Raw genomic sequence first — 27,791 nt, 5'->3', positions numbered from 1 at the left:
ATACAAATCCTATTATTTATAGAAAGGGTTTTTTTTTTCATTCTCTCGGCCTTGTTTTATATTAAATTATAATCCAGCGACTCGGAACCTTTCATTAGCTAGTGCAAGAGTTGCTCTTATTCCTGTAAGAATGCCTCAGGCAATGTTGCAATGGGACAGCTTGGTCAGAGATAATTCTTGGGTGCTCCAGAGCCTCATCAGCAAAACGGTAAAAGGTAAACTCAGCCGCACACCTCAGGTGCAGGCAGTGGAAGGGGAGGGGTGGGAGTGTGTGGTGTGTGTGATATCATAGAGCAGTTCCCCCTTCCCTCTCCACAATCCACAGCTCCACCGGTGTCTCTCAGCCCTAAATCTGCAGCACCCCCTGCAATTCCAGTACTGAGCCTCAATCCTCAGCCACAGCTCTGCAAGTGAATCCCACTCCTTCCCTGATGAATGCCCCTGTTAGTCCAGCACTGCGTGGCATCTCTTCCTCTCTCTTTTACTGCCCACATCTATCCTCCTCTTCCTCGCTCTTGCTTTCCTGACACTCCCCGCCAGCTGTGAAATGCCTGGCCTTCCTAGAAGCAGATATTTCAGATATTTTGGAAGCCGTCGGCCCCTGAACCTGTTGTCTGTCAGCACCATGCCAGAACAATGACGCTCAGATGCTATTGTTCTCCAAGGGGAGCGGGAGGCGGTGAACGGATTCCAAATCTGGAAGTGAACTCGAGGCGGGGTGGATGGGGGAGACAGACAGGTATAAATGCACAGGCCGCTGGCTGCTTGGCAGATTCTCCCCTTTCTGTCTCTGGCTGTGTTGGTGTCAGGTAGAACACTATGTGTGTGTGTGTGTGTGAGAGAGAGAGTGTGCATGCGTGTATGTATCTGTGTGTCTGTGTGAGTGTGTATGTGTGTGGATCAGTGTGAGTGGGTGAGTGTGCTTGCATCTATGTGTGTCTGTGTGAGTGTGCATGTGTGTGTGTGTGTGTGAGAGAGAGAGAGAGTGTGCATGCGTGTATGTATCTGTGTGTCAGTGTGCGTGTGTGAGTGTGTATGTGTGTGGATCAGTGTGAGTGGGTGAGTGTGCTTGCATCTATGTGTGTCTGTGTCACTGTGCATGTGTGTGCGTGTGTCAGTGTGTGAGTGTGCATGTGTGTGTGTGTGTGTGACATTACCAGTGGCGTCAGCTGTGGCTGTACAGGGGAGATTTTCTGTGACAGCAGAGGGATCAAATCTGAAGTTACTGGGACGGCTTGTAAGGCTCCCTCGCTGATTTTTCTGTTTGTGGTTGCAGGAGATAGCAGTGAACTCTTCCTTTTTCCCAGCATCCTCCGAACAAAGGTGAGCAGGGCACAGGTGCTTGCATGCTATGTGTCCCTTCATGGCTCTTTGCTGATATTTTCTGCTTTTGGCCGCAATCTGCCTCGAACTTACGTGTTCGGGGTAGGGCGGGTTATGAAAGCTTAGAAATAAATAAATAAATGCGTTTGATTTGTTTCGACTTCTTGCCCACCAAATCGAAAAGTTCCTGGCGGGGCAGGGCAACTGGAATTATCACGTGAGGATGCCAACTTCGCAGTGCATCCGGGGTAGCCCTGCGAGGGGCTGAATTTTCACGTAGCCTGCGTGGTCTTAAAGCGTAGGACGGCCCGAGCGGGTGAGCGGGGCGGCGGGGGAGCAGCGAGGCGCGACGAGGGGGGGGGGGGGAAGGGGTGTTAACGCGAGGCGTGGGTGGGGGCGTGGGTGGGGGCGCGTCCTGTGCCCCAGGCGTGACCCGGGCGTGCCCGGCGGGTGCAGGAGGAGGCAGAGCGGTGCCCTGACGTCCTCTCTCTTTCTCTCTCTCGGGTCAGGCGCAGCCATGGGAGACGCAGAGATGTCAGAGTTCGGCGTCGCCGCCTCCTTCCTGCGCAAGTCGGACAAGGAGCGTCTGGAGGCGCAGACCCGGCCCTTCGACCTGAAGAAGGACATCTTCGTGCCCGATGACAAGATGGAGTACATCAGGGCCAAGATCATCAGCCGGGAGGGGGACAAGGTTACGGCGGACACCGAAAATAAAAAGGTAAGAGAGAGCCCCCCCCCCCCCCCGGAACACCTCTGGTCAGGAGGGGAGCAAGCCTGGGGTTTTATCTCCCTGAAGCACCCACAGTGGGACTCAGCCGCCGCGGCTTTCCCGCTCCCTCCCTCCCTCCCTCACACACTATTTATTTATTTATTTATTTATTTATAATTTTTTATATACCAACGCTCCCTCCCTCCCTCTCTCACACACTATTTATTTATTTATTTATTTATTTATAATTTTTTATATACCAACGCTCCCTCCCTCCCTCTCTCACACACTATTTATTTATTTATTTATTTATAATTTTTTATATACCAACGCTCCCTCCCTCCCTCCCTCTCTCACACACTATTTATTTATTTATTTATTTATTTATAATTTTTTATATACCAACGCTCCCTCCCTCCCTCCCTCTCTCACACACTATTTATTTATTTATTTATTTATTTATAATTTTTTATATACCAACGCTCCCTCCCTCCCTCTCTCACACACTATTTATTTATTTATTTATTTATTTATAATTTTTTATATACCAACGCTCCCTCCCTCCCTCCCTCTCTCACACACTATTTATTTATTTATTTATTTATTTATAATTTTTTATATACCAACGCTCCCTCCCTCCCTCTCTCACACACTATTTATTTATTTATTTATTTATAATTTTTTATATACCGACACTCCCTCCCTCCCTCTCTCACACACTATTTATTTATTTATTTATTTATAATTTTTTATATACCGACGCTCCCTCCCTCCCTCTCTCACACACTATTTATTTATTTATTTATTTATAATTTTTTATATACCAACGCTCCCTCCCTCCCTCCCTCTCTCACACACTATTTATTTATTTATTTATTTATTTATAATTTTTTATATACCAACGCTCCCTCCCTCCCTCCCTCTCTCACACACTATTTATTTATTTATTTATTTATTTATAATTTTTTATATACCAACGCTCCCTCCCTCCCTCTCTCACACACTATTTATTTATTTATTTATTTATTTATAATTTTTTATATACCGACGCTCCCTCGCTCCCTCCCTCCCTCTCTCACACACTATTTATTTATTTATTTATTTATAATTTTTTATATACCGACACTCCCTCCCTCCCTCTCTCACACACTATTGGACCGGGAGCCGCGTTGCAGGGCTGATCTCCAGGATGCTCCCCTAGAATCAGTGCAACGAGAACGCACGGGTTGTGTGCGCGTGTTCACCTGCACTCTGGTGACTGCTAGGGAGGCCCCCGCCGGTGCAGGGGATGCTCGTATCCGGAGAGATACCCGCGCGTCCCGGCGCTCTCGCGCTCCTGCCCCAACACTCATCTTCTGTGTCCTTTCCAGACGGTGACGGTGAAGGAGAGCCAGATCATGCAGCAGAACCCCCCGAAGTTTGACAAGATCGAGGATATGGCTATGCTGACCTTCCTGAACGAGCCCGCGGTGCTGTATAACCTCAAAGACCGCTATGCAGCCTGGATGATCTACGTAAGTGTCGTACTGCCCCCTGCCACCCCGTCCCCGACCAGCAGTCCATCATCACCCCCAACCCTGCCCAAGGCTGAACTCTGCCTGTATCTCTCCATCCCCATCCACAGACCTACTCAGGGCTCTTCTGCGTGACCGTCAACCCCTACAAGCTGCTGCCTGTGTACAATGCAGAGGTGGTCGCCGCCTACCGAGGCAAAAAGAGAAGTGAAGCCCCGCCCCACATCTTCTCCATCTCTGACAATGCCTACCAGTACATGCTGACAGGTAGGGATGTGCATTCGTTTCATTTGTTTAATTCGTTTCATACGTTTCCCATTACATGCCAATTAGATGTTCATTCGTTTCATACGTTTCATATTACATGCTTCTATAGGAAACGTATGAAACGAATGCACATCCCTACTGACAGGTAAGGGGTTATCTCATGCTCTCCCTCTCACCCCCCAGCTGCCTCCCACACACCTCTCCCTCTTCCCACCAGCCCTGGTCTCTCACTCACCCTCCATCCTCCCTCTCACCCATCTCCTGCCAGTACATGCCGACAAGTAAGGGGTTATCTCATGCTCTCCCCTCCACCCCCAGCTGCCTCCCACACACCTCTCCCCCTTCCCACCAGCCCTGGTCTCTCACTCACTGTCCCGCCTCCCTCTCCACATTTCCTGCCAGTACATGCTGACAGATAAGGGCCATCTCTGTCCCACAGCTTCCCACACACGCAGACCCCCTCACCCTGTCTATCACTCCTCTCCTGCTAGTGCATGCCAGCAGGTAAGGGGCCATCTCTCTCCCACAGCTTCCCACACACGCAGACCCCCTCACCCTGTCTCTCACTCCTCTCCTGCTAGTGCATGCCAGCAGGTAAGGGGCCATCTCTCTCCCACAGCTTCCCACACACGCAGACCCCCTCACCCTGTCTCTCACTCCTCTCCTGCTAGTGCATGCCGGCAGGTAAGGGGCCATCTCTCTCCCACAGCTTCCCACACACGCAGACCCCCTCACCCTGTCTTTCACTCCTCTCCTGCTAGTGCATGCCGGCAGGTAAGGGGCCATGGCTCCCTCCCTCCCACACGCCCTACCGGCACACACTGAGAGGTAAACAAGCATCCCTCACCACCAGATTCCTCACCAACGATGGCAACAATTGTGAATAACCCGCATTGTTTGCAGCGTGCGCAGGACGCGTTTCACCCAGACAAATTCCCTTTTGAGTTTTGGCAGAGCCGAAGCAGGCGCGATAAACTCACCGGTGAGCTTTCCGCCTCCTAATCTGCACAGCGGGCCGAGCGTACGGACGGGGTGGAAATCAAATGTTTTATGCCACCCCCCCCCTCCCCCAACCTACGGAGGCCTGGAGGAATTGCCCCCTTTCCCCCAAGCTCCTAAAAGTGCGCGCGGTGCTTTCAGCCAGCCGGGTACTTGGCTTTTGAAAGTTGCATCCCCTCTGCCCGCGGTCCCTTGAGGCGCAGGTCCGTCCGCCTGCTGTTCTGTCTTACCCAGGAAGCTGCTAATGGGGACGTCCCTCCGTCCATCTTTTTTCTCTTCCACAGACAGAGAGAACCAATCCATCCTGATCACGTAAGGACTCCCTTCTTTTTTTTTTTTGTTTACTTTTCCTACGTTTTCTAATTCTCTGCTCCCACGCGTTGTCGGCTTTTAACCGGGAGGTCTTTTCTTCCTTTCTCCCTTCTTCCCTTCTCACCTTGCCCTCCCCCCTCCCCCTCGCAGCGGAGAATCCGGAGCCGGGAAGACGGTGAACACGAAACGTGTCATCCAGTACTTCGCGGTGATCGCCGCCATCGGCGACCGCAAGAAGGAAGCCAGCGTCACGGGCAAGGTGAGAGATTGCTCTGTGAACCCCCCTCTTCCTTTCGTCCTCTCTCCTCCTCTTTCTCGGTGTTTCTCTCCTCCTCGCTCGTGTTTCTCTCTCTCTTCTCTGTCTGCTCTCTGCTCCATTCACGTTTTAGGGGTTCTTCTTACTTTCTCTTCCTTCCTCTTTCCTTATCTTTCTCTGTATGTATGTTTCTTTTTCCCCTTCTCTCTTTCTGTGTCTCTCTCCCTCCCCCCCCCCCCCCCCCCCCCCCCCCCCCCCACCCGATATCAACCGAAAAAATATTGGTTTCTTTGTTTTGCTTAACATCCTCAGGGAACATTGGAGGATCAAATCATCCAGGCCAACCCTGCTCTGGAGGCTTTCGGCAATGCCAAGACCGTCCGGAATGACAACTCCTCCCGATTCGTGAGTTCCCCTTTAAGGCCTCTTTATGTTCGGGATGCAAGAAGGAAGTGGGGATCCCACTCTTAATCTGCAGTGGTGGTTATGTTAAACAACAATTTCCTCTCCTCCTTTCTCTCTCCCTCTCCCCAACTTTCTCCAGGGTAAATTTATCAGAATTCACTTTGGAGCCACCGGAAAGTTGGCTTCTGCCGATATTGAGACCTGTGAGTGCACTCTCCTCGATATTTATTCATTTGCAAACAAATGCGGACATTTTCTGACCGTGTCTTTCTCATGTTTTACTCTTCTTCTTCTTCTTCTTCCAGATCTGCTGGAGAAATCTCGCTGCATTTTCCAATTAAAATCGGAAAGGAATTACCACATCTACTATCAGATCCTGTCTAACAAGAAGCCAGAGCTGTTGGGTAGGCGTCCTCTCCTATATATCCAGCAACAGAAACTCCCGGCACCAGAAAAGTCAGGGAGTGAAGTTTTTCCTGTAGGAAGGACAGAAAGGACTTACCGTTTGGTCTGACGGTGCACCAGCCACAAACCAGTACTACAGGAGCAAACTCTTCTTTGAACTTTCCAGTTTTCTCTTATATTCTCTATCCCCTATTTCTCTCTCTTTCTCTCTCTCTCTCTTATCCAGTCTTTTATTCCATTGGTAATCTCTTGTCCTGGCTCTGCCTATCATCCCATCTCAATCTTTCCTCCCTTTTCTCCCTAGATATGATGCTGGTCACTAACAATCCCTACGACTACGCTTACATCTCCCAAGGAGAGACGACAGTGGCCTCCATTGACGATGCAGAGGAGCTGATGGCTACCGATGTGAGTGGACGAGGGGAGGGGGGGGGAAGAGGTGTTGCCACAGGGAGGAGGGAGTTGATGTGTGCTCATTAGTGTCGTTGTCCCCCCCCCCCCCCCCCCGGAAGACAGGGAAGACCCCCTCAGGGCAGAGAATCTGGGACTGGAGAACTTTCCCAGCAAACATTCTCTGGTCCTTTCTAAGTGTACTAAGCGTGATTAGCGCTGCTCCCTATCCTTGCAAAGTATAAAGGGATGGAAGCGTCTGGCAGAGGGTTCCATGCTGGTGAATCTCGGTCCTGCTTCTGGTATTCTTTGCTGTGATGCATTTACTGCAGATGTAGCCCACTTGTTTTTCCAGCTCCTTTAACCTGTTTTACCTATCAGTTGGGCACAGTTCCTTGTGGAGCTTCTCAAGAGTTTCTCACATTCTCCCTTTTTTTTTTTTTTTTTGCCTCGCTTTTCTTTGGATTTTTATGGCCTGACAGTCCTTTCTATGTCCAGCTCAATCAAAATCCGGGCTGGGATCTGGTGCCTTAAGCCTTCATTCACAATTAATCTGCGTTTTTCTCCTAGGTTATGTTTTCTGTCTCTCTCCCTCCAACCCCAATCACACCTAGTATGGTTATTGCAGTGATAGCCTGGGGCTGGAGGGGGGGGGGGATGCACCGAGGCCTCTTTCCAGCCTTAAGCAAACACCACAATTCCCTCCTCCCCTCCCCCCTTCCATTGCCAGGGGCTGCGCTGCCTCTGTAGCACCTCCATCCCCATCCGACCCGGTCTGGTCTATATATATTAGCCTCCCTGCTAACTCCACAAAACCTCTACAGATGTTGCAAAACGCTACAGCAAGGATTCTAACTAAGACAAACAAAAGAGACCACATATCACCCATCTTGAAAAACCTACACTGGCTTCCTATCAAATTCAGAATACTTTTCAAAGCCCTCTCATCAATCCACAAGGCAATACATAACATCGCCCCACTCGAGCTCAAGATCCCTCTTCAACCCCGCACCTCCGCCAGACCAGTGAGACAAGCATATAGAGACAATCTACAGGTCCCTCCGATGAAGACAGCATTAAGTAAAAGAGCTCTCTCCACTGCCGGTCCCAAACTTTGGAACTCTCTCCCATCAGACCTCAGACTAGTGCAATGCCCTATTGGATTTAAGAAAAAACTCAAGACCTGGTTATTCAACCAAGCTTTCTCCTAACTTCAGCTTTTTATTTGAATTCCAACCTATGAGCCCTTTCATTGGTAACCCCCAGAGAACGCTCTTGTCATTTATCTCTATGCAGTCTAATGTTAAAAACCCAGCCTTATGCCTAACATCTGTTCTTAACTCCAGCCTACATTAGGCTCCATAACTTTTACTTTATGTTGTTAACCCCATTTATTTGTATCCAAGTTCAATCTACCTGTTAAGACATCATCTTGTCATGGTTACTGTTTAGAATGTAAACCGACTTGATTAGTACTTCTGCTACTGGAAAATCGGTATAGAAAAGTGCTAAATAAATAAATAAATACATATTTTCTTTTTAATGAGGTAGAAGGTCAGTCTGCTCTCTATGCATAGTGCGGCCTTCTCTATTACCAGCTTCCTAGCTGTCTCTCTCCTTTCCCCTCCTCTGTCTCTCTCATCTCCACCTCCAACTTCCTGTCCACCTTACTCTCTCTTTCCGACCCTCTCGGTTCAGATTCAAGATATCTTAGTGGCCTGAAAGTTTGTGCAAAGTAACATAGGAGGGGATAAAGAGAGAGAACTGGAAAGATGAATTTATGTGCGTCAGTTCCTTTTCTTTCTCGTGTACAGAGTGCCTTCGATGTCTTGGGCTTTACGCAAGATGAGAAAAACTCCATGTACAAGCTGACAGGAGCCATCATGCATTTTGGGAACATGAAGTTTAAGCAGAAGCAGAGGGAGGAGCAGGCGGAGCCTGACGGCACGGAAGGTGCGTCCCCGCTTGCAGCTCTGCCTCTGTTATGGGCGGTAATGCCTGTTCCTCTCTGCGAGGAGCTGATCTATAGGAAGAGTGGGCTGCCATGTGTGTGGGTGCGAGGAGCTGATCTATAGGAAGAGTGGGCTGCCGTGTTTGTGGGTGCGAGGAGCTGATCTATAGGAAGAGTGGGCTGCCATGTGTGTGGGTGCGAGGAGCTGATCTATAGGAAGAGTGGGCTGCCGTGTTTGTGGGTGCGAGGAGCTGATCTATAGGAAGAGTGGGCTGCCGTGTTTGTGGGTGCGAGGAGCTGATCTATAGGAAGAGTGGGCTGCCGTGTTTGTGGGTGCGAGGAGCTGATCTATAGGAAGAGTGGGCTGCCGTGTTTGTGGGTGCGAGGAGCTGATCTATAGGAAGAGTGGGCTGCCGTGTGTGTGGGTGCGAGGAGCTGATCTATAGGAAGAGTGGGCTGCCGTGTTTGTGGGTGCGAGGAGCTGATCTATAGGAAGAGTGGGCTGCCGTGTTTGTGGGTGCGAGGAGCTGATCTATAGGAAGAGTGGGCTGCCGTGTGTGTGGGTGCGAGGAGCTGATCTATAGGAAGAGTGGGCTGCCGTGTTTTGTGGGTGCGAGGAGCTGATCTATAGGAAGAGTGGGCTGCCGTGTTTGTGGGTGCGAGGAGCTGATCTATAGGAAGAGTGGGCTGCCGTGTTGGGGGGTGCGAGGAGCTGATCTATAGGAAGAGTGGGCTGCCGTGTGTGTGGGTGCGAGGAGCTGATCTATAGGAAGAGTGGGCTGCCGTGTTTGTGGGTGCGAGGAGCTGATCTATAGGAAGGGTGGGCTGCCGTGTTTGTGGGTGCGAGGAGCTGATCTATAGGAAGAGTGGGCTGCCGTGTGTGTGGGTGCGAGGAGCTGATCTATAGGAAGAGTGGGCTGCCGTGTTTGTGGGTGCGAGGAGCTGATCTATAGGAAGAGTGGGCTGCCGTGTTTGTGGGTGCGAGGAGCTGATCTATAGGAAGAGTGGGCTGCCGTGTTTGTGGGTGCGAGGAGCTGATCTATAGGAAGAGTGGGCTGCCGTGTTTGTGGGTGCGAGGAGCTGATCTATAGGAAGAGTGGGCTGCCGTGTTTGTGGGTGCGAGGAGCTGATCTATAGGAAGGGTGGGCTGCCGTGTTTGTGGGTGCGAGGAGCTGATCTATAGGAAGGGTGGGCTGCCGTGTTTGTGGGTGCGGGGAGCTGATCTATAGGAAGAGTGGGCTGCCGTGTTTGTGGGTGCGGGGAGCTGATCTATAGGAAGAGTGGGCTGCCGTGTTTGTGGGTGCGAGGAGCTGATCTATAGGAAGAGTGGGCTGCCGTGTTTGTGGGTGCGGGGAGCTGATCTATAGGAAGAGTGGGCTGCCGTGTTTGTGGGTGCGAGGAGCTGATCTATAGGAAGAGTGGGCTGCCGTGTTTGTGGATGCGAGGAGCTGATCTATAGGAAGAGTGGGCTGCCGTGTGTGTGGGTGCGAGGAGCTGATCTATAGGAAGAGTGGGCTGCCGTGTTTGTGGGTGCGAGGAGCTGATCTATAGGAAGAGTGGGCTGCCGTGTGTGTGGGTGCGAGGAGCTGATCTATAGGAAGAGTGGGCTGCCGTGTGTGTGGGTGCGAGGAGCTGATCTATAGGAAGAGTGGGCTGCCGTGTTTGTGGGTGCGGGGAGCTGATCTATAGGAAGAGTGGGCTGCCGTGTTTGTGGGTCTGCGTGTATGGGCTGGGAGGGTAGAGGCGGTCTCGGTAAAGCTCCAGTCTGCCTGCCCCCGGGGACTCAGCACCCAGTGCCTCCTGCTTTCAGATGCCGATAAAGTGGCCTACCTGATGGGCCTGAACTCAGCCGACCTCCTGAAGGGCTTGTGCCACCCCAGGGTCAAGGTGGGCAACGAGTGGGTCACCAAGGGGCAGAATGTCCAGCAGGTAAGAAATGCATGGGGGGGGGCCTGGGGGGTGTACCGTGTGTTCCTCTCTCCCACCAGAGTTGTAACTCTTTTTTTTCTGTTGCACGTCAGTAGCCGTGGTCTGTCTGTCTGTCTTTCTCCCTGTCTCCTCCTCTCCCTATTTCTCTTTCTGTCCTTTTAGTTTATTTTTTTCATTTCATTTATGACTCAACCTTCTCCCCCCCCCCCCCAGGTGTACTACTCCTGCGGTGCTCTCGCCAAATCAGTGTACGAGAAAATGTTCCTGTGGATGGTGGTGCGAATCAACGCTACGCTGGAAACCAAGCAGCCCCGCCAGTACTTCATCGGTGTGCTGGACATTGCAGGCTTCGAAATCTTCGACGTAAGATGCATTCTGCCCCCATCTCTGGGCGGGAGGGGGGAAATGTAGGGACTGTTAGAGGTGCATTTGCAGTGGGGGAGAGCTGGAGGGGATGGTGGAGGGGAGCTGTAGGGGATGCTAGAGGAGAGTTGACTGTCGGGCAGTTGTATGCATAGGTGGAGAAAGGCCCCGAGCTGACCTCTCTTCTCTCCTGTTCTCTCACAGTTTAACAGCTTCGAGCAGCTCTGCATCAACTTCACCAATGAGAAGCTGCAGCAGTTTTTCAACCACCACATGTTCGTGCTGGAGCAGGAGGAGTACAAAAAGGAGGGCATTGAGTGGGAATTCATTGACTTTGGCATGGACCTGCAGGCCTGCATCGACCTCATAGAGAAGGTAGGAAGGAGACAGACCAGACCAGCCTCTTTCCACTGTAGCTCTCACAGAGACGAGGCTGTCACAGATCAGGGCAGTCTCTTCCTATCCATCACTGCTTATTACTGAAGCCCAGATTATCTCAGATTTAACTCGATTGTTCAGTCCTCATAACCACTGGCTACAAACTGCTCATCTTCCCTATGGCCCCTAGGTCATGTGTCTTTTAGTTCTCTTAACTATCCTTGTGTTGTGATTCCATGAGTGATGCCTTTTTTATCCCCTTCTTTCTCAGCCCATGGGTATCATGTCCATCCTGGAAGAGGAGTGCATGTTCCCCAAGGCCACGGACATGACCTTCAAGGCCAAACTCTACGACAACCACCTGGGCAAGTCCAACAACTTCCAGAAGCCGCGCAACATCAAGGGCAAGCCTGAGGCGCACTTTGCCCTGATGCACTACGCGGGCACCGTGGACTACAACATCATGGGCTGGCTGCAGAAGAACAAGGACCCCCTCAACGAGACCGTGGTGGGGCTCTACCAGAAGAGCGCCCTCAAGCTCCTGTCACTACTTTTCGCCAACTATGCCAGTGCTGACTCTGGTATGGCTGGAAAACGTTTGCTTGGCTGGCGGGCGCAGTCTGACAGGGGGCATGGTGGGGAGTGGTGCTGTCGGTTAGTCATTCCACTTACTTTATCTCTGGCGTTCTGTGAGCGGCTAGGAGCGGCCATCTTGGATGAGAGTGGTAGCAGTGACCTCACATGTAATCGCAGCGATGTCATGAGAACACCATTCCCAAGATGGACCAATCAGAGTCTAGCATATGGGTAGATGGATTAGGTGTCAACTCAGTGTCAGTGTATCACCCTCTGTGCGTGTGTGTGTGTGTGTGGAGGGGGGGGGAGGAGGAGGTGTGTGTCTCTGTGTGGGGGTGCAGGTCTGTGTGAGTCTCCGCTTCACCACAGCTGTCCGAGCCTGAGATTTTCGGAGCCAGGCTGTTGTGCGTTTTTCAGCCCAACGTTACGTGTATAGAACTCTGGGCTCAGAATCCGTGCCGGACGCCTGAATATTTGCAAACTTAGTGTTTTTAGGTGGCCTCCAGTTTGTCTTTTGTTTCCTTTTCCTTTTCCATCTTGTTTCCTTGGTCCCTTGGACTGTTGAAGAGCAAGTCACCAAAGGAAAGGGCGCCAAGAAGAAGGGGTCATCCTTCCAGACCGTCTCAGCCCTGCACAGGGTAAGGCCCGGCCTCCGCTCCTCTTCCAGAGTCCACGACTTGCTATTTCTCTTTGCACGTTTTGCCATAGCTGCTCCTCCTCTTATTTCATAATTTCACTTTCTCTCTCTCTCTCTCTCTGTCTCGCTCCTTCCCTCGCTGCAGGAGAACCTGAACAAGCTGATGACGAACCTGCGCTCCACCCACCCTCACTTCGTGCGCTGCATCATCCCCAATGAGACCAAGGCTCCAGGTGAGAGCACAGCTGCAGGCCCCTTGCGTCGCTCTCTCTGCCTGCCGCGTCTCCCACCCTGGCTCCCGAACACACTGCAGGATCTGACCCGCAAATATCACAGGAGGCCAGCACATGAAAACCCCCCTTGCCCAAGTCCTCCTCTCCAGCTGTCTGTGCTGTATTCATGCTTTACGTGTATCAGTGTGACGCCTGCATGGGGCTCTGATGAAGATCTGCTCTTCAGCTGTCTGTGCTGTATTCATGCTTTATGTGTATCAGTGTGACGCCTGCATGGGGCTCTGATGAAGATCTGCTCTTCAGCTGTCTGTGCTGTATTCATGCTTTACATGTATCAGTGTGACGCCTGCATAAGGCTCTGATGAAGATCTGCTCTTCAGCTGTCTGTGCTGTATTCATGCTTTACGTGTATCAATGTGACGCCTGCATGAGGCTCTGATAAAGATCTGCTCTTCAGCTGTCTGTGCTGTATTCATGCTTTACGTGTATCAGTGTGACTCCTGCATGGGGCTCTGATGAAGATCTGCTCTTCAGCTGTCTGTGCTGTATTCATGCTTTAAGTGTATCAATATGACTCCTGCATGGGGCTCTGATGAAGATCTGCTCTTCAGCTGTCTGTGCTGTATTCATGCTTTAAGTGTATCAGTGTGATGCCTACATGGGGCTCTGATGAAGATCTGCTCTTTAGCTGTCTGTGCTGTATTCATGCTTTAAGTGTATCAGTGTGATGCCTGCATGGGGCTCTGATGAAGATCTGCTCTTCAGCTGTCTGTGCTGTATTCATGCTTTAAGTGTATCAGTATGACTCCTGCATGGGGCTCTGATGAAGATTTGCTCTTCAGCTGTCTGTGCTGTATTCATGCTTTAAGTGTATCAGTATGACTCCTGCATGGGGCTCTGATGAAGATCTGCTCTTCAGCTGTCTGTGCTGTATTCATGCTTTAAGTGTATCAGTGTGATGCCTGCATGGGGCTCTGATGAAGATCTGCTCTTCAGCTGTCTGTGCTGTATTCATGCTTTAAGTGTATCAGTATGACTCCTGCATGGGGCTCTGATGAAGATCTGCTCTCCAGATTTCTCCAGTTTGCATCTTTACAGTTTATAACAGTTGAAGCAGCTAAATAGGAAAAACTTAAAAAACCAATCACAAATATGTTGGCAGGAAAGGAAATAAAAAGTGGAATGGATACAAGCAGGATGCTAATGACTGGATTCTCTCTCGCACGCTGCCTCTTTCTCGTTCTCTCACTCGCTTTCTTTGCCGCTTCCTTACTCCCCGCCTCTCACCCTGTCTCTGGTAGGCGTGATGGATAACCCCCTGGTGATGCACCAGCTGCGCTGTAACGGGGTCCTGGAGGGAATCCGGATCTGCAGGAAGGGATTCCCCAACCGCATCCTCTACGGGGATTTCCGTCAGAGGTCAGTCGCCGCTCCACAGGACCCTGCTGGATGGGACGGAGCCTTGGCTATCTCTTACTGGTATTCTGTTCTCAACCCAGGTACCGAATTCTGAACCCTGCCGCTATCCCCGAGGGACAGTTTATCGACAGCAGGAAGGGGGCAGAGAAGCTGCTGGGGTCTTTGGATATTGACCACAACCAGTACAAGTTTGGGCACACCAAGGTGAGTCTACAAGAAACGAACAACCCTCATGTTAAATATAACATATGGGAACCTTCTTACAGTGAGAAGGGAATCCATCTACGTATAGACTTTTACATATTTGCTCTGTATGATGTCTGCTCTTCTTCATCCTCTGCTATTGACTAGCGTTTAGAGCCTTGTGTGTTTTTTTCTGTCATGTCGGCTCTCCTGTTTTATTGACCAGTCATTATCTCCTTGTCTGCTCTCTGCCTGGCAGGTGTTCTTCAAGGCAGGTCTCCTGGGGCAACTGGAGGAGATGAGAGACGAGCGTCTATCCCGCATCATCACGCGAATCCAGGCGCAGTCCCGCGGTGTCCTCTCCAGAATTGAATTCAAGAAGATTGTGGAGCGCAGGTAACATCCATCATGCAAGGCTGGGCAAGGGCGTTGGAGGGAAGAAGGGGGGAAAGAATTGCCTCTTAAAGGAACCCTCTAATTCTTTTTGTCTCCCACCCAACCTGTATCTTTGTTATCTGACTACCCATCCCGCTATTCACTCTTTCATCCAAGCATCCATTTCTTCATACAAATGTCTTTCCAATCACTTATCCAACTATCTATCAATCCCACCATCTTCTGGAAGGTACTTGATGGAGACTCATTAGAAGGGAATATATTGGTTGAAGACTTGATATCATCTAGTACCAGATGGGTTAAGAGACCTCTAGAATTAGTATTTAACCAATGAAAATTATTCTAGAGGGGAAGAACCCTTTAATCACCTCCCTAGAATCATTTTTATAGTTTAGTGCATGGTAGGTGTAGAAAAGTGCAATAGCACCTGTCGTCCTCCTCCTCTCCTAATGCCCCATGCCGCCTCCTGTCTGATCTTCCTACACAGGGATGCCCTGCTGGTCATCCAGTGGAACATCCGTGCCTTCATGGGGGTGAAGAACTGGCCCTGGATGAAGCTCTACTTCAAGATCAAGCCCCTGCTGAAGAGCGCGGAGACTGAGAAAGAGATGCAGAACATGAAGGAGGAGTTCCAGAAGCTGAAGGAAGCCCTGGAGAAGTCTGAGGCCCGTCGGAAGGAACTGGAGGAGAAGATGGTGTCCCTCATCCAGGAGAAGAATGACCTGCAGCTTCAAGTCCAGGCTGTGAGTGATCACCTCTCGTATTTACAAGGTGTAATGAGGATGACATCATCAGGAATACTGGATGTTGTATGAACAGCAAACATAACACATTGATCAATGGTTGTGCATGGGTATTCCTGACTCTTTCCTGATTCATTGACCATTAGATGGGTATAATTTCTTGTCTTTGCAAACCCAAGCTCATTGGGTTTATCTAATTCCTTATTTTTTTTAATTATCTTGCACAAATCTAGTTTCTTTCTTTACTGTTGACCATTAGGAGGTCCACATTGAGCAGACAGGGAGCCAGAGTTTCCCAGGATGACTCTAGGAGAGAAATTCAGTGGGACTTACCTGAATATACTCTCCTAACGTTATCGGATAAAGGTACCTGGGCATCTTTAGGCCAACATTTTCTCCGACCAGACTAACCTGCATAAATGTAGTCGGGTTGGACTCAATATCAGTGCTGCCCAGCTAAAACTAATCCCCACCCTCCCTCTCTTTACCTGGGTAAAATTTATCCAGTGGACGGGAGGAGGAATATTCAATTACAGGTTTTTGTCTGGTAAATAAAAACTTACTTAGACAAACCCCTTTGAATATGGACCTCTAGGTATATAAGTAATGCCTTCCTTTACTGAACAATGCTGGAGATACGACTGAATCCTTCTTATATAGTTATCCACCTATCTTCATCCTGCCCATTCCTCCTCTGGTAATGCTTTTCATATGATTGGACTCTTGTTCGTTCTTCTAATGACCATTGTATTTCTTGCCTTCTTTTATTGAGTAACAAAATTTGGAATGAGGAATTGGTTGGGAGGTGTTATGTTTTCTCTCTATGAAAGAAATGGGGCCTTTGCCTGTTAAATTCTTTGATTAAGGCCCATGATTCCTATGTGCCTCCAGGAACAAGATAACCTAGCAGATGCGGAGGAGCGCTGTGACCAGCTGATCAAGAACAAGATCCAGCTGGAGGCCAAGCTGAAGGAGCAGACAGAGCGGTTGGAGGATGAGGAAGAGATGAATGCTGAGCTGACCGCCAAGAAGAGGAAGCTGGAAGATGAGTGCGCCGAACTCAAGAAGGACATCGATGACCTTGAGCTAACTCTGGCCAAGGTAGAAAAGGAGAAGCATGCCACTGAGAACAAGGTAAGGAGCACAAATTCATTTCTCCTTGACAAAGACCCTGAAATAATTATTATGGATCTCCTGACTGTGTCAACTCTCTCCCACCTCCTAACAGGTCAAGAACCTCACTGAGGAGATGGCTGGTCTGGATGAGATCATTGCCAAACTGACCAAAGAGAAAAAAGCTCTGCAGGAGGCCCACCAGCAGACATTGGATGACCTTCAGGCTGAGGAAGACAAGGTCAACTCATTGACCAAAGCCAAGGCCAAACTGGAACAGCAAGTGGATGATGTAAGTAAACCAGTGGATTTTGAAATGTTGCTGAGATGGGGAACTTTGTGAAGGAGAAATAAGCTTGATTCTAGCTAGCAGTGTTGGATCTTCTGTATACCTTGCTTTTACCGTTCCTGCCTTAGACTTTATTTCTTGGAGCTGTAGTGCAGTTCCTGTAGGAAAGCTTCGGAGATGCCATTTTTGATTCTGTCTCATAGTTGGAAGGTTCCCTGGAACAAGAGAAGAAAGTCCGAATGGACCTGGAACGAGCCAAGAGGAAGCTGGAAGGGGACTTGAAACTGACCCAAGAGAATGTCATGGACTTAGAAAACGATAAAATCCAGCTGGAGGAGAAACTTAAGAAGTAAGGAGACCTTGAGTTCTGCTCAAAAGAAAAACCTTTCAGAGAATGAATCTTGACCTCAGAGGGCTGGTATTTACCCTTTCAGCTCTTGGCCGGCATGATACCTGCTGACCCTCCTTGGGTTTATAAATTGTAACGGTGGATTACCAGGTTAAATCAATAATCAAATTGAAATACTGTCTCTCTTTCACTTCTGTAACATTGATGCTGTCTTGTTTCCTTTTTTTTGCTTTTAATCACTTGTCAGGAAAGACTTCGAGATGAGCCAGCTGACCAGCAGGATTGAGGATGAGCAGAATCTAGCTGCCCAGCTGCAGAAGAAGCTAAAGGAGCTTCAGGTAACTCACCGGTCTCGAACTCCCACAAGGTTCACCTGGTCTAGAACAAACTGTCTGCTTTGCTTCGTTCTTCTGACTGAAGACATGTATTGCCTTGTGTTTTCGGACATTGTTAAATTGAATTGTGTCCTTATTTCATGCACAATCCCCCTTTTATCCAACAAATGTCAACTTTTGTTCTAGAATATCATTCTGGTATTTCCCTCTGTGTTCAAGACCATCAACTCAAATGAGTGTCACTTTTTCCAGGAAAACAGTCCTCTGTTTTAGAACATTTGACTGGTGATCGCTGTTATAAGATGGCACTCTAAAGCCTTATATCTAAAGTTCTAGAACTGAGTTACTGTCTATAACATGATCTAGAACATCTTTCTGATCCATTACCTCATCTTATCTAGAAGGCCATTCCAATGTCTCCCTCCTCCATTCTAGACCTGAGTTTTCAGTTTTTATTTTATTATTCTTGGGAATTTCAATATTATAACAAAAAACAATCAGTGGAAAAATAATTTTGTTATAACACATGGGAGAAAAATCAATGGAAATGTCATTTTTCCCCCGGTTTTTTTTTTATTGTTATAACATTGAAATTCACAGGAAAAATAAAAACTGAAAATGAAGATCCCTAATTATAGAGCAGTACCGCAGAACAATTCATACACTGTTCTTGAATTCTTTTTGGGAATATTCTGTTCTCTTCAAGAACTCCATTCCAACTGTGTTCTAGAATATAATTCTGACACATTTTCTTCTGTGCTCCAGGCACGTATTGAAGAGCTGGAGGAGGAACTAGAAGCAGAGAGAACTGCCCGTGCCAAGGTGGAGAAGCTGCGCTCGGACCTCTCCCGGGAGCTGGAGGAGATCAGCGAGCGGCTGGAGGAGGCAGGGGGTGCCACCTCCGTACAGATAGAGATGAACAAGAAGCGGGAGGCAGAGTTCCAGAAGCTGAGGAGGGACCTGGAAGAGTCCACGCTGCACCACGAGTCTACGGCTGCCACGCTACGAAAGAAGCACGCCGACTCGGTGGCCGAGCTGAGCGAGCAGATTGACAACCTGCAGAGGGTGAAACAGAAGCTGGAGAAGGAGAAGAGCGAGTTGAAACTTGAGCTGGATGATGTGGCCTCCAACATGGAGCAGCTGGTGAAGACCAAGGTAGCTTTCAATCAAGGATTCTCCTTTCCTTTCATCCTCATCACCTGCTTGCCTCATCTCTCTTCTTCTTCCCTGTTCTTATCTGGCATTCTTCTCTTCTTCTCCTGCCTCTCTCTTTTCTCACCCTCTTGTCACTGCTTCTTGTCCTGCTTGCCTGTTCCTCTGCTTTCTTTTCTCTCTCACCTTGATCTCTTCTCCTCCTCGTCCTTCTACCTGCCTTTCTTTGATCTCTCTTCCTTCTACCTGCCTTTCTTTGATCTCTCTTCGTCGCTAACCCCTCACATCCTTTGGCTCTCAGGCTAACCTGGAAAAGATGTGCCGGACTCTGGAGGACCAGATGAATGAACACAGGACAAAGTCAGAGGAAACCCAACGGGCTGTGAATGAGCTCACCACTCAAAGGGCCAAGCTGCAGACGGAGAACGGTACGCCTTCACTTCCGGAACGCCCTGTAGGCCAGTTTACTATAGGTCATTGGTGGGGGAGCATAGGAATTTAGAGATCCATGTTCAGCCGTGGGACAAGTCATCCGGCTAAGGTTAGCGGGATAAACGTCCTGCTGAACGTATTCACCTCAGACTATCTGGCTGCATGTTAATTAGATAACTAAAGTTCCTAACTGACTAGATGTGACTATAACTGATTAGATTTTTTTTTTTGTTCTCCAGCCTTGTGTGGCCGGATGATTCGCTGCTTAACTGCGTAGCTTCAAAGATATCCAATTAAATAGCAATGTAAAAAAAAAAAGGGGGGGATATACATGGGCTTACGGCCCAGTTCTCTCTTTCTCTCCCTCCCTCCCCCACCTCAAATTTCAAATAAGGCCCTGTCAGGCTGGGCACCCTCATCCCCCAAACCCCTCAGAAGTTGCCTATTATGTCTCGGAGCCACAAGCCGGGTCTCCACCAACCCCTTTCCCAGTTCTGTAAATAGAAATAAAATCATGTCCCCTCCAAACTGCTCCCCCATCCCCCCCCCCCCCCCGATATCCGTTCAGCTCTGCTGGGAGGGAGGTATGAACTCACCCGCTCGTAAGTTACGCTTCCAGTGCCCGTGAGGCCCAGGACTTGCACGGTTTTATTTCTGTTTTCAGGTCCGGGAGAGGGGTTGGGGGTGGGGCCTGACCTGCAGACCCCGGGACACGTCAGGCGACTTATGAGGGATTTACGGGGGCCGGAGTACACGACACCCCTGAAATTTGGGGTGAGGGAGAGAATCGGGTCACGGTGCTGTTTACATTTTTTTTTTGACCGTTCTACTTAACCGGATGTCTTTGGAAATATCCAGTTAGGAGGCTCGTTATCCCACCACGCAGGCCAAACAACCTGCGACCTGCACAAGGCCCAATAACTTGGCTGGTTATAGTTAAAAATTGGCCAAATTAGCCGCATAACTTAACTCCTCCCCAAAACACCCCCAAGAATGCCTTTTTGATTTGGCTCAGTATCCAAAGCCTTGCCATTTGGAAGGATCACGTGTGACCTCATAATGTCTTCATTTGTAACATACCCGCTCCTCCTGCCAACAGGCGAGTTCTCCAGGCGTTTGGAAGAGAAAGAGGCTCTGGTCTCCCAGTTGACCCGTGGTAAACTCTCCTACACTCAGCAACTGGAGGACCTCAAGAGGCAACTGGAAGAGGAAGGCAAGGTGAGTGTAAACAGCAGAGAGAAGTCTCTGTCACGTCTGCGCCAGTAGCTACCTTCTGTTTCCAACTGTCCTTCTACATCAATTTGACTGGACATTTCTGTCATACTGAAACCCGGAAGGTGTCTTTGAGTAGGAAACCTTTTGAACTGGGCCCTGTTTCCTTTGGGAGTTGGGAGAAGCAACAGAAGAAGGGGAGGAAAGTTGATTTGTTATATTGATTTCTCGCCCCTTTAACACTCCCAGGCCAAGAACGCCCTGGCACACGCTCTTCAGTCCGCCCGGCACGACTGCGACCTACTGCGGGAGCAATACGAGGAGGAGCAGGAGGCCAAAGCGGAACTCCAGCGCATCCTGTCCAAAGCCAACTCTGAGGTGGCACAGTGGCGGACCAAGTATGAGACAGACGCCATCCAGAGAACTGAGGAGCTGGAGGAGGCCAAGTAAGTGTCCTTCCACCCAGGAGGAAGCAAAGTGGTTCTGGTACCCAACTGCAAATCTGTCTTCTGCATGGGCAATGAGTAAGAGTCTTGATAGGCCAGAAAGGGTTCTTCCACGACCACATGGGAGAGGAGAAAATAGAGTTCTAATTGCCAAGTCAATACCTTTCTTTGAAAAGGGAGGAGACAAGAAAATAGTTGCTATATATATAGATAGATAGATTCTCTTGAGAATGTTTCTCCTGTATAAGGTGGCAGAAGTACAATAGACCCACTACCATCGTCTGATTGTACGGGATGTTCTAGGCACTGCACTATATTGCCCCAAGTGTTCCTCCCTAGAACATGGTTTTTGATGGTGGGGGTCTAGGAAGCAGAGGGAAGAGCCTTAGCGTACAAAGGCAGGGCTGTGGGGGGTCTCCTTTTTCCACTGCCCCTTCTTCGTCCGTCACGCTGCTGCAATCACCATTTCATCTTCTAACAGAGAAACTTTTTGTTTGCTTTTATGTTTTGGATGGGAATATAAGACGAACAAAAGGTTTCTCTGTTGGCAGAGCCACCGCTTCCAGCCTATCAGGGGTGATGACCATGAATCAGGTAACAAGAGAGGGAAAGTGGAGGGATCATGCCCATCTTCCGTCTTTTTTCTCATAGTTATATTACCCCCAGTGTCTACCTTCATGGTTCCTCCACGTTGACAGAATACTCTCTGTAGTCCCCTCAATACCGGTTCCCCAGTGGTTTCTTGGCCACTCATTAATGATTCATTCATGGTTCCTTGGTATTGCTAATCCTCCCCCACCCCCCTGCACACACACACAACCCTGGCAGATCCCTCAAGTAAGTATTCTCTCAGGGTTCCTTGGAACTGTTAGATTCCTCTGTAGACCTCCAGCACTAAATTGTTCTTCCTATGGTTTCCTGGCAGGAAGAAGCTGGCCCAGAGGCTGCAAGATGCAGAGGAGGCCGTAGAGGCTGTGAATGCTAAGTGCTCCTCCCTAGAGAAGACCAAGCACCGACTGCAGAATGAGATCGAAGACCTGATGGTGGATCTGGAGAGGTCCAACGCGGCTGCCGCAGCACTGGACAAAAAGCAGAGGAACTTCGACAAGGTGAGCAGAGAGTTAGATGCTAGGAGGGACTGAAGTACATATGGGAAGAGGAGGATGGAACACAACAGGAGAAGAGAAAATGATTTAGAATGCAAGTGGAATAGCAGGCAAGAGAAGTGATACATTTTTAGGAAAGAGAATTAAAGAAGCACAGAAAAGTGAGAGGAAGAAAATCATAAAGAGACAATGTATCAGTCAAGCAAAAAGTCATTGTGCAAGTACACAAAGCCAATATAAATGAGAGTTCCAAAAAAAGCCTAGGAATGAGGTAGAGAGATTCATTTCACACTCAGATACATAATCTTTGTCAATTTGGTGGAATGCAGCATCTGACACTAAAGGTGGCCAATTTATGACCTTTGCCCTCTGACCCCCAGATCCTGTCCGAGTGGAAGCAGAAGTTTGAGGAGTCCCAGACAGAACTGGAAGCCTCTCAAAAAGAAGCCCGGTCTCTTAGCACAGAGCTCTTCAAGCTGAAGAATGCTTATGAGGAGTCTCTGGAACATCTGGAGACCTTCAAGCGAGAGAACAAGAACCTGCAGGGTGAGGATGTGAGCTTGGGAGGGAGCTGCTGACTCAGTCATGGTTGTAGAAGATCCAAGGCTGAAGAAGAGTAGCCCTGTACACATTCTCAAGATGTAAGCATGTTCTGGTGCTCCTCTATAAATCTTTCTTTTCTCTCTCTTTCCCTCTCAGAGGAGATCTCAGACCTCACAGAGCAGTTGGGAGCAAGCGGGAAGAGCATCCATGAGCTGGAGAAGATCCGGAAGCAGCTGGACCAGGAAAAGATGGAGCTTCAATCCGCTTTAGAAGAGGCTGAGGTGAGGTGGTGGCCAATGGCCATAGCTAAAGCAGTGTAGGTTGTCAACATCATATGTCTGGCAACTGAGAGATTTCCTTAGATAAAGCAAGAAGGCAGAGGAAACTGGGCAGAGTGGATTAACCAAATTGTCCTTATCTCCTGACATCTAGCATGTTGGCTTATTTCTCTCTTCCCTCCCTCTCTCCCCTCTCCACTGTCTTTTCCATGACATTGTGCCTGGAACTACATCAGTGTAGGGAAGTTGACCTAGCTTCATTCCATCTAGGGATTCCAAAGGGACATCTGTGTTTCAGAGTCCAGCTGAAGGATCCCCCTTGGCTTTAGCAATGTGAAATCAAAATGAATGCCCAGGTACTCCAGGATCACAAAAGCAGGAATGTTACTTTTACTACATAATCTTATGACAGTCCAAATACCCTATACCTTTCAAAGCATAATATTTAATCAATATCATACAATCCATGCATCTAGAACCAGATGCAGGTATATCTTGCTTAGCAGAAGATTCAGAGGATAGCTGGATTTAATAGATCTCTGGTTTTCTTTCAACCTAACCAACTATCTAACTTTTTAATGTTCCCACAAGCAGCAGAGGCCCAGATGGTTATATTTTTCTTTCTCTTTCCAGGCTTCTCTGGAGCATGAAGAAGGAAAGATCCTCCGGGCACAGCTGGAGTTGCACCAGCTGAAGGTGGACTTTGAGCGGAAGCTGGCCGAGAAGGACGAGGAGATGGAGCAGGCCAAGAGGAACCACCAGCGGGTGGTGGACTCCCTGCAGACCTCGCTGGAGGCAGAAACCAGGAGCAGGAACGAGGCACTGAGGCTTAAGAAGAAGATGGAAGGGGACCTGAATGAGATGGAGATCCAACTCAGCCAGGCCAACAGGATGGCAGCTGAGGCTCAGAAACAAGTGAAGACCCTGCAGAGTTACCTGAAGGTATTGTGACCTTTTTCTCAAATGGTGGATGGCCTATGCATCTAAAGGGTGGCATTAAGAACACACTTAAGTTTACAAAAACAGTATTATTATCCTTCAGAATGCAGGCATGATCCATCTCACATCTTCTCTCAACACGTTGGAAGGGATTGCTTTGCTGCTTGAGATGCTGTCTTCCTTAACGAGGACACTGACTCTCCCTTCTATTTCTAGGATACACAAATTCAGTTGGATGACGTTCTCCGGGCCAATGAGGACCTGAAGGAAAACATTGCTCTCGTGGAGAGACGGAACAACCTGCTGCAGGCTGAGCTGGAGGAGCTGAGGGCCCTGGTGGAGCAGACAGAGCGAGCCCGCAAACTGGCGGAGCAGGAACTGATCGAGACCAGCGAGAGGGTGCAGCTACTCCACACCCAGGTGAAGAAAGTTCCCTCCCACACACACCACCTCTGCCATTAATCGTTCCTTCCTGATCTGGTGCATCCCAGATCTAATCCAGTCCACTAATGGATCAACCCAGATCCAGTTCCCTTCAGTAATGGATCATTCAGGATCCATCCTTTAATGGTTCATGAAGTATCCAAGACTCTTCCCTTTATCCCTTCATCACTCATTCCGTATCCATTAATTGTTCATCCTTGATCGAATGGCCTCTGTGCCATTCAATCATAATTCTCCCCAGAGCCAGATCCATCCTGCATGGTATATGGATGGCATATCCCATTTCCTCAAGGCCATGCCATATTGATTTACTTTGCAGGTTTATCCCATCCAGAAATGGTCTGTTATGACACCCCCATCTTTACAGTGTTAGGCCTGCTGTTGAGGGGGAAAGCTGTGAGTAGGCTCTCTTTGCGTTCTGGATCTCGTTGGCTCACTGCTCATTTCCTTGTCTGTCCACCCAGAATACCAGCCTGATCAACCAGAAGAAGAAGATGGAGACCGACATTGCACAGCTGCAGACAGAGGTGGAGGAGTCGGTGCAGGAGTGCCGCAATGCGGAGGAGAAGGCCAAGAAAGCCATCACCGACGTAAGTGCCCGAGGGAGGCCAGCAGTGTGCCCTGTGCTGATGCAGTTCCTCCCTCATACTCTGCACCGTCCTGAACGGGCATCCATGCAGATTCAAGCGATGCACCCGAGCCAGGGGAGCTGTCAGCCATGGGGTTTCTGGGACCTTCAGGGGGAATCTGCATGGAGGGCTCTCAGCACCTGCTCAAACGAGCTTCTCGTCAAAGTTGTCAGCAATCTTAGAGACCTTCTTTAATTCACATGTTTGTAAAGGTCAAATAATTACAAGGCTATCCTCTCATATCACTGTCCCCTTCCTTCCCTTTCCCCTGACCGGTCAGGCGGCCATGATGGCGGAAGAGCTGAAGAAGGAGCAAGACACCAGCGCGCACCTGGAGCGGATGAAGAAGAACATGGAGCAGACCATCAAGGACCTGCAGCTGCGGCTGGACGAGGCCGAGCAGATCGCCCTGAAGGGCGGCAAGAAGCAGCTGCAGAAGCTGGAGGCCCGCGTGCGGGAGCTGGAGAACGAGCTGGAGGGGGAGCAGAAGCGCAACGCCGAGTCCGTGAAGGGCCTGCGCAAGTACGAGCGGCGCATCAAGGAGCTCACCTACCAGGTAGGGGGTCCCGCCGTGACTTCTCCTAGGACAGATCATTTCGCGGTTAGCGTTCCTGTGGGGCCGTGTAGGAGCCTTTCCGGACTTCATTGCAGTGGGGGGGAGGAAGATGTTGGCTGTATACTCACCCGTTTATTACTTGCCCCCCTCCCTTTCCTCTCTCCCCACAGACGGAGGAGGACCGGAAGAACCTGGCCCGGCTGCAGGACCTGGTGGACAAGCTGCAGCTGAAAGTGAAGGGCTACAAGAGACAGGCGGAGGAGGCGGTGAGCATGTCTCTCATCCTGCACTCTCTCTCTTTCTCTCCTCTCTCTCTGATGATCGCAGAGGAATGATACCTGCTCTCTCCATCCTTCTCCCTTCTTCCTTTCCTCAGGAGGAACAGGCCAACAGCAACCTAGGAAAGTACCGGAAGGTTCAGCACGAGCTGGATGAGGCGGAGGAGCGAGCCGACATCGCAGAGTCCCAGGTCAACAAGCTGCGCGCCAAGAGCCGCGACCTCAGTTTGACCAAGGTACCCACGTGATAAAGAAACTGGAGGGGCTAGGCTGGATCTGGGAGTGCAGGGAGGGGACCTGGGACTGCAGGGGCTGGGCTGGATCTGGGAGTGCAGGGAGGGGCCCTGGGACTTCAGGGGAAGGGCTGGACCTGTGACTGCAGGAAAGGGGCTGGATCTGGGAGTGCACTGGAGGGGCTGGATCTGGGAGTGCAGGGAGGGGACCTGGGACTGCAGGAAAGGGGCTGGATCTGGGAGTGCAGGGAGGGGCCCTGGGACTTCAGGGTGTACATAATTTCTGTACGCAGGGCCAGGGCAACAAGAACACTTCAACTCAGCAAGAGGTTTTTAAATTTAATTTATTTGGCTTCTTAAAAGAGGAGTCAAAGACAAGTGTTCCTGGGAGATGCTATATGCCCTCTATCTGTGATAACTAGCATCTCTTCATTCACTTGAACACCTAAGTGCTGACAGAGAATGAAAGAACCGAGATTCTGCATAAAGTCATTCCCACAGAACAAAGAAAAACGCAAAAATCAGGTATAAATTGTAAGCCTTGCAGTCCATATAGTATGTAAGAACTTCTGTGGCCAAATATAATTTCTGCAATCAGTGCGTATATAGTTCTTTTAGTAGGATTCAGTGATGGCAGAGTAGAATCTCTTAATTCCTTAGATTGATTTCTTAGGGGAAGGGCTGGACCTGTGACTGCAGGAAAGGGGCTGGATCTGGGAGTGCAGGGAGGGGACCTGGGACTGCAGGGGCTGGGCTGGATCTGGGAGTACAGGGAAGGGACCTGGTACTTCAGGGGAAGGACTGGACTTGTGACTGCAGGAAAGGGGCTGGATCTGGGAGCGCACTGGAGGGGCTGGATCTGAGAGTGGAGGGAGGGGACCTGGGACTGCAGGGGCTGGGCTGGATCTGGGAGTGCAGGGAGGGGCCCTAGGACTTCAGGGGAAGGGCTGGACCTGAGACTGCGGGAAAGGGTCTGGATCTGGGAGTGCAGGGAGGGGACCTGGGACTGCAGGAAAGGGTCTGGATCTGGGAGAGCACTGGAGGGGCTGGATCTGAGAGTGGAGGGAGGGGACCTGGGACTGCAGGAAAGGGGCTGGATCTGGGAGAGCACTGGAGGGGCTGGATCTGAGAGTGGAGGGAGGGGACCTGGGACTGCAGGAAAGGGGCTGGATCTGGGAGAGCACTGGAGGGGCTGGATCTGGGAGTGCAGGGAGGGGACCTGGGACTGCAGGGGCTGGGCTGGATCTGGGAGTGCAGGGAGGGGACCTGGGACTTCAGGGGAAGGGCTGGACCTGAGACTGCGGGAAAGGGTCTGGATCTGGGAGTGCAGGGAGGGGACCTGGGACTGCAGGAAAGGGGCTGGATCTGGGAGAGCACTGGAGGGGCTGGATCTGGGAGTGCAGGGAGGGGCCCTAGGACTTCAGGGGAAGGGCTGGACCTGAGACTGCGGGAAAGGGTCTGGATCTGGGAGTGCAGGGAGGGGACCTGGGACTGCAGGGGCTGGGCTGGATCTGGGAGTGCAGGGATAGGATTGGGAGTACACATACACACACATGCACACTCACAATTGCCGCCTTGTGTTGGTTGTGTTTGCAGAAGGGAATGACTGAAGAATAAGCTGTCGCTGTGCAGACATGTGGCACTCTGAGTGCGCTCTCTCCTCACCTGAGCTCCTCTCATCCTTTCTGTAGAATAAAACTGTATTTAGCTTCTGCTGCTATCTGTCTCTGTTCTCTTTGTCTGCCTCTCGAGGTAAGATTGTCGAAAGTGACACAATCATGGTCCATCAGTCTGCAGCCCATTAGAGTATTGTGAGCCGTGAGCTAAAGGTCCTCGTGGGGATGCGCACATGTACGTAAGCAAGGCACACACACACACACAGGGTCGGTCGTACTTACGTGTGCATGCCTGCAAGGGACAGCACAGATAAGCAAAGCTGACACATAGGTCACGCCCTTTACCGCTTACCTCGCAGGGCAGTCCTGGGTGTGGGACTCCACCAGCCCTCGCGTTCTTGGTAGCCGGTGCCTCCACCTGGAAAAGAAGGTGGTAGTGGGTGGGATTTCCCT

The 27,791-nt window shown here is 50.0% G+C and overlaps 1 protein-coding gene across 1 annotated transcript; it reads left to right on the top strand.

Moving 5' to 3' along the window:
- Positions 1 to 744: 744 nt before the first annotated feature.
- Positions 745 to 27,440, top strand: LOC115077839 (myosin-7). The gene is made up of 40 exons (XM_029580133.1): positions 745 to 809; positions 1,277 to 1,323; positions 1,833 to 2,041; positions 3,403 to 3,546; positions 3,657 to 3,813; positions 5,097 to 5,124; positions 5,275 to 5,383; positions 5,693 to 5,785; positions 5,925 to 5,988; positions 6,091 to 6,189; positions 6,495 to 6,598; positions 8,395 to 8,533; positions 10,342 to 10,460; positions 10,674 to 10,823; positions 11,028 to 11,198; positions 11,473 to 11,782; positions 12,345 to 12,415; positions 12,560 to 12,647; positions 13,949 to 14,066; positions 14,147 to 14,270; positions 14,509 to 14,645; positions 15,133 to 15,388; positions 16,280 to 16,522; positions 16,617 to 16,793; positions 16,994 to 17,139; positions 17,387 to 17,477; positions 18,240 to 18,629; positions 18,928 to 19,054; positions 20,158 to 20,276; positions 20,520 to 20,716; positions 21,642 to 21,825; positions 22,203 to 22,368; positions 22,522 to 22,646; positions 23,277 to 23,585; positions 23,799 to 24,002; positions 24,491 to 24,616; positions 24,936 to 25,211; positions 25,382 to 25,477; positions 25,588 to 25,725; positions 27,319 to 27,440. Exons 3-40 carry the CDS (start codon positions 1,841 to 1,843, stop codon positions 27,337 to 27,339), a joined length of 5,817 nt encoding a protein of 1,938 aa, XP_029435993.1. The 5' UTR covers positions 745 to 809; positions 1,277 to 1,323; positions 1,833 to 1,840; the 3' UTR covers positions 27,340 to 27,440.
- The last annotated feature ends 351 nt before the right edge of the window (positions 27,441 to 27,791 follow it).

This window comes from Rhinatrema bivittatum, chromosome 16, assembly GCF_901001135.1.
Source record: "Rhinatrema bivittatum chromosome 16, aRhiBiv1.1, whole genome shotgun sequence".
Lineage (NCBI taxonomy): Eukaryota > Metazoa > Chordata > Amphibia > Gymnophiona > Rhinatrematidae > Rhinatrema > Rhinatrema bivittatum.
The sequence above is the reverse complement of the archived record's forward strand: the minus strand, read 5'-3'. Positions and strand labels throughout refer to the sequence as shown.

What these genes read in the sequence shown, in the direction of transcription:
- LOC115077839 (XM_029580133.1), top strand. Translation starts at nt 1,841, where the DNA reads ATGGGAGACGCAGAGATGTCAGAGTTCGGCGTCGCCGCCTCCTTCCTG. An exon ending in CAAGAAGCCAGAGCTGTTGG is followed by an intron (nt 6,190 to 6,494) that starts GTAGGCGTCCTC and finishes TTTTCTCCCTAG; the next exon opens with ATATGATGCTGGTCACTAAC. An exon ending in TGCAGCTTCAAGTCCAGGCT is followed by an intron (nt 15,389 to 16,279) that starts GTGAGTGATCAC and finishes ATGTGCCTCCAG; the next exon opens with GAACAAGATAACCTAGCAGA.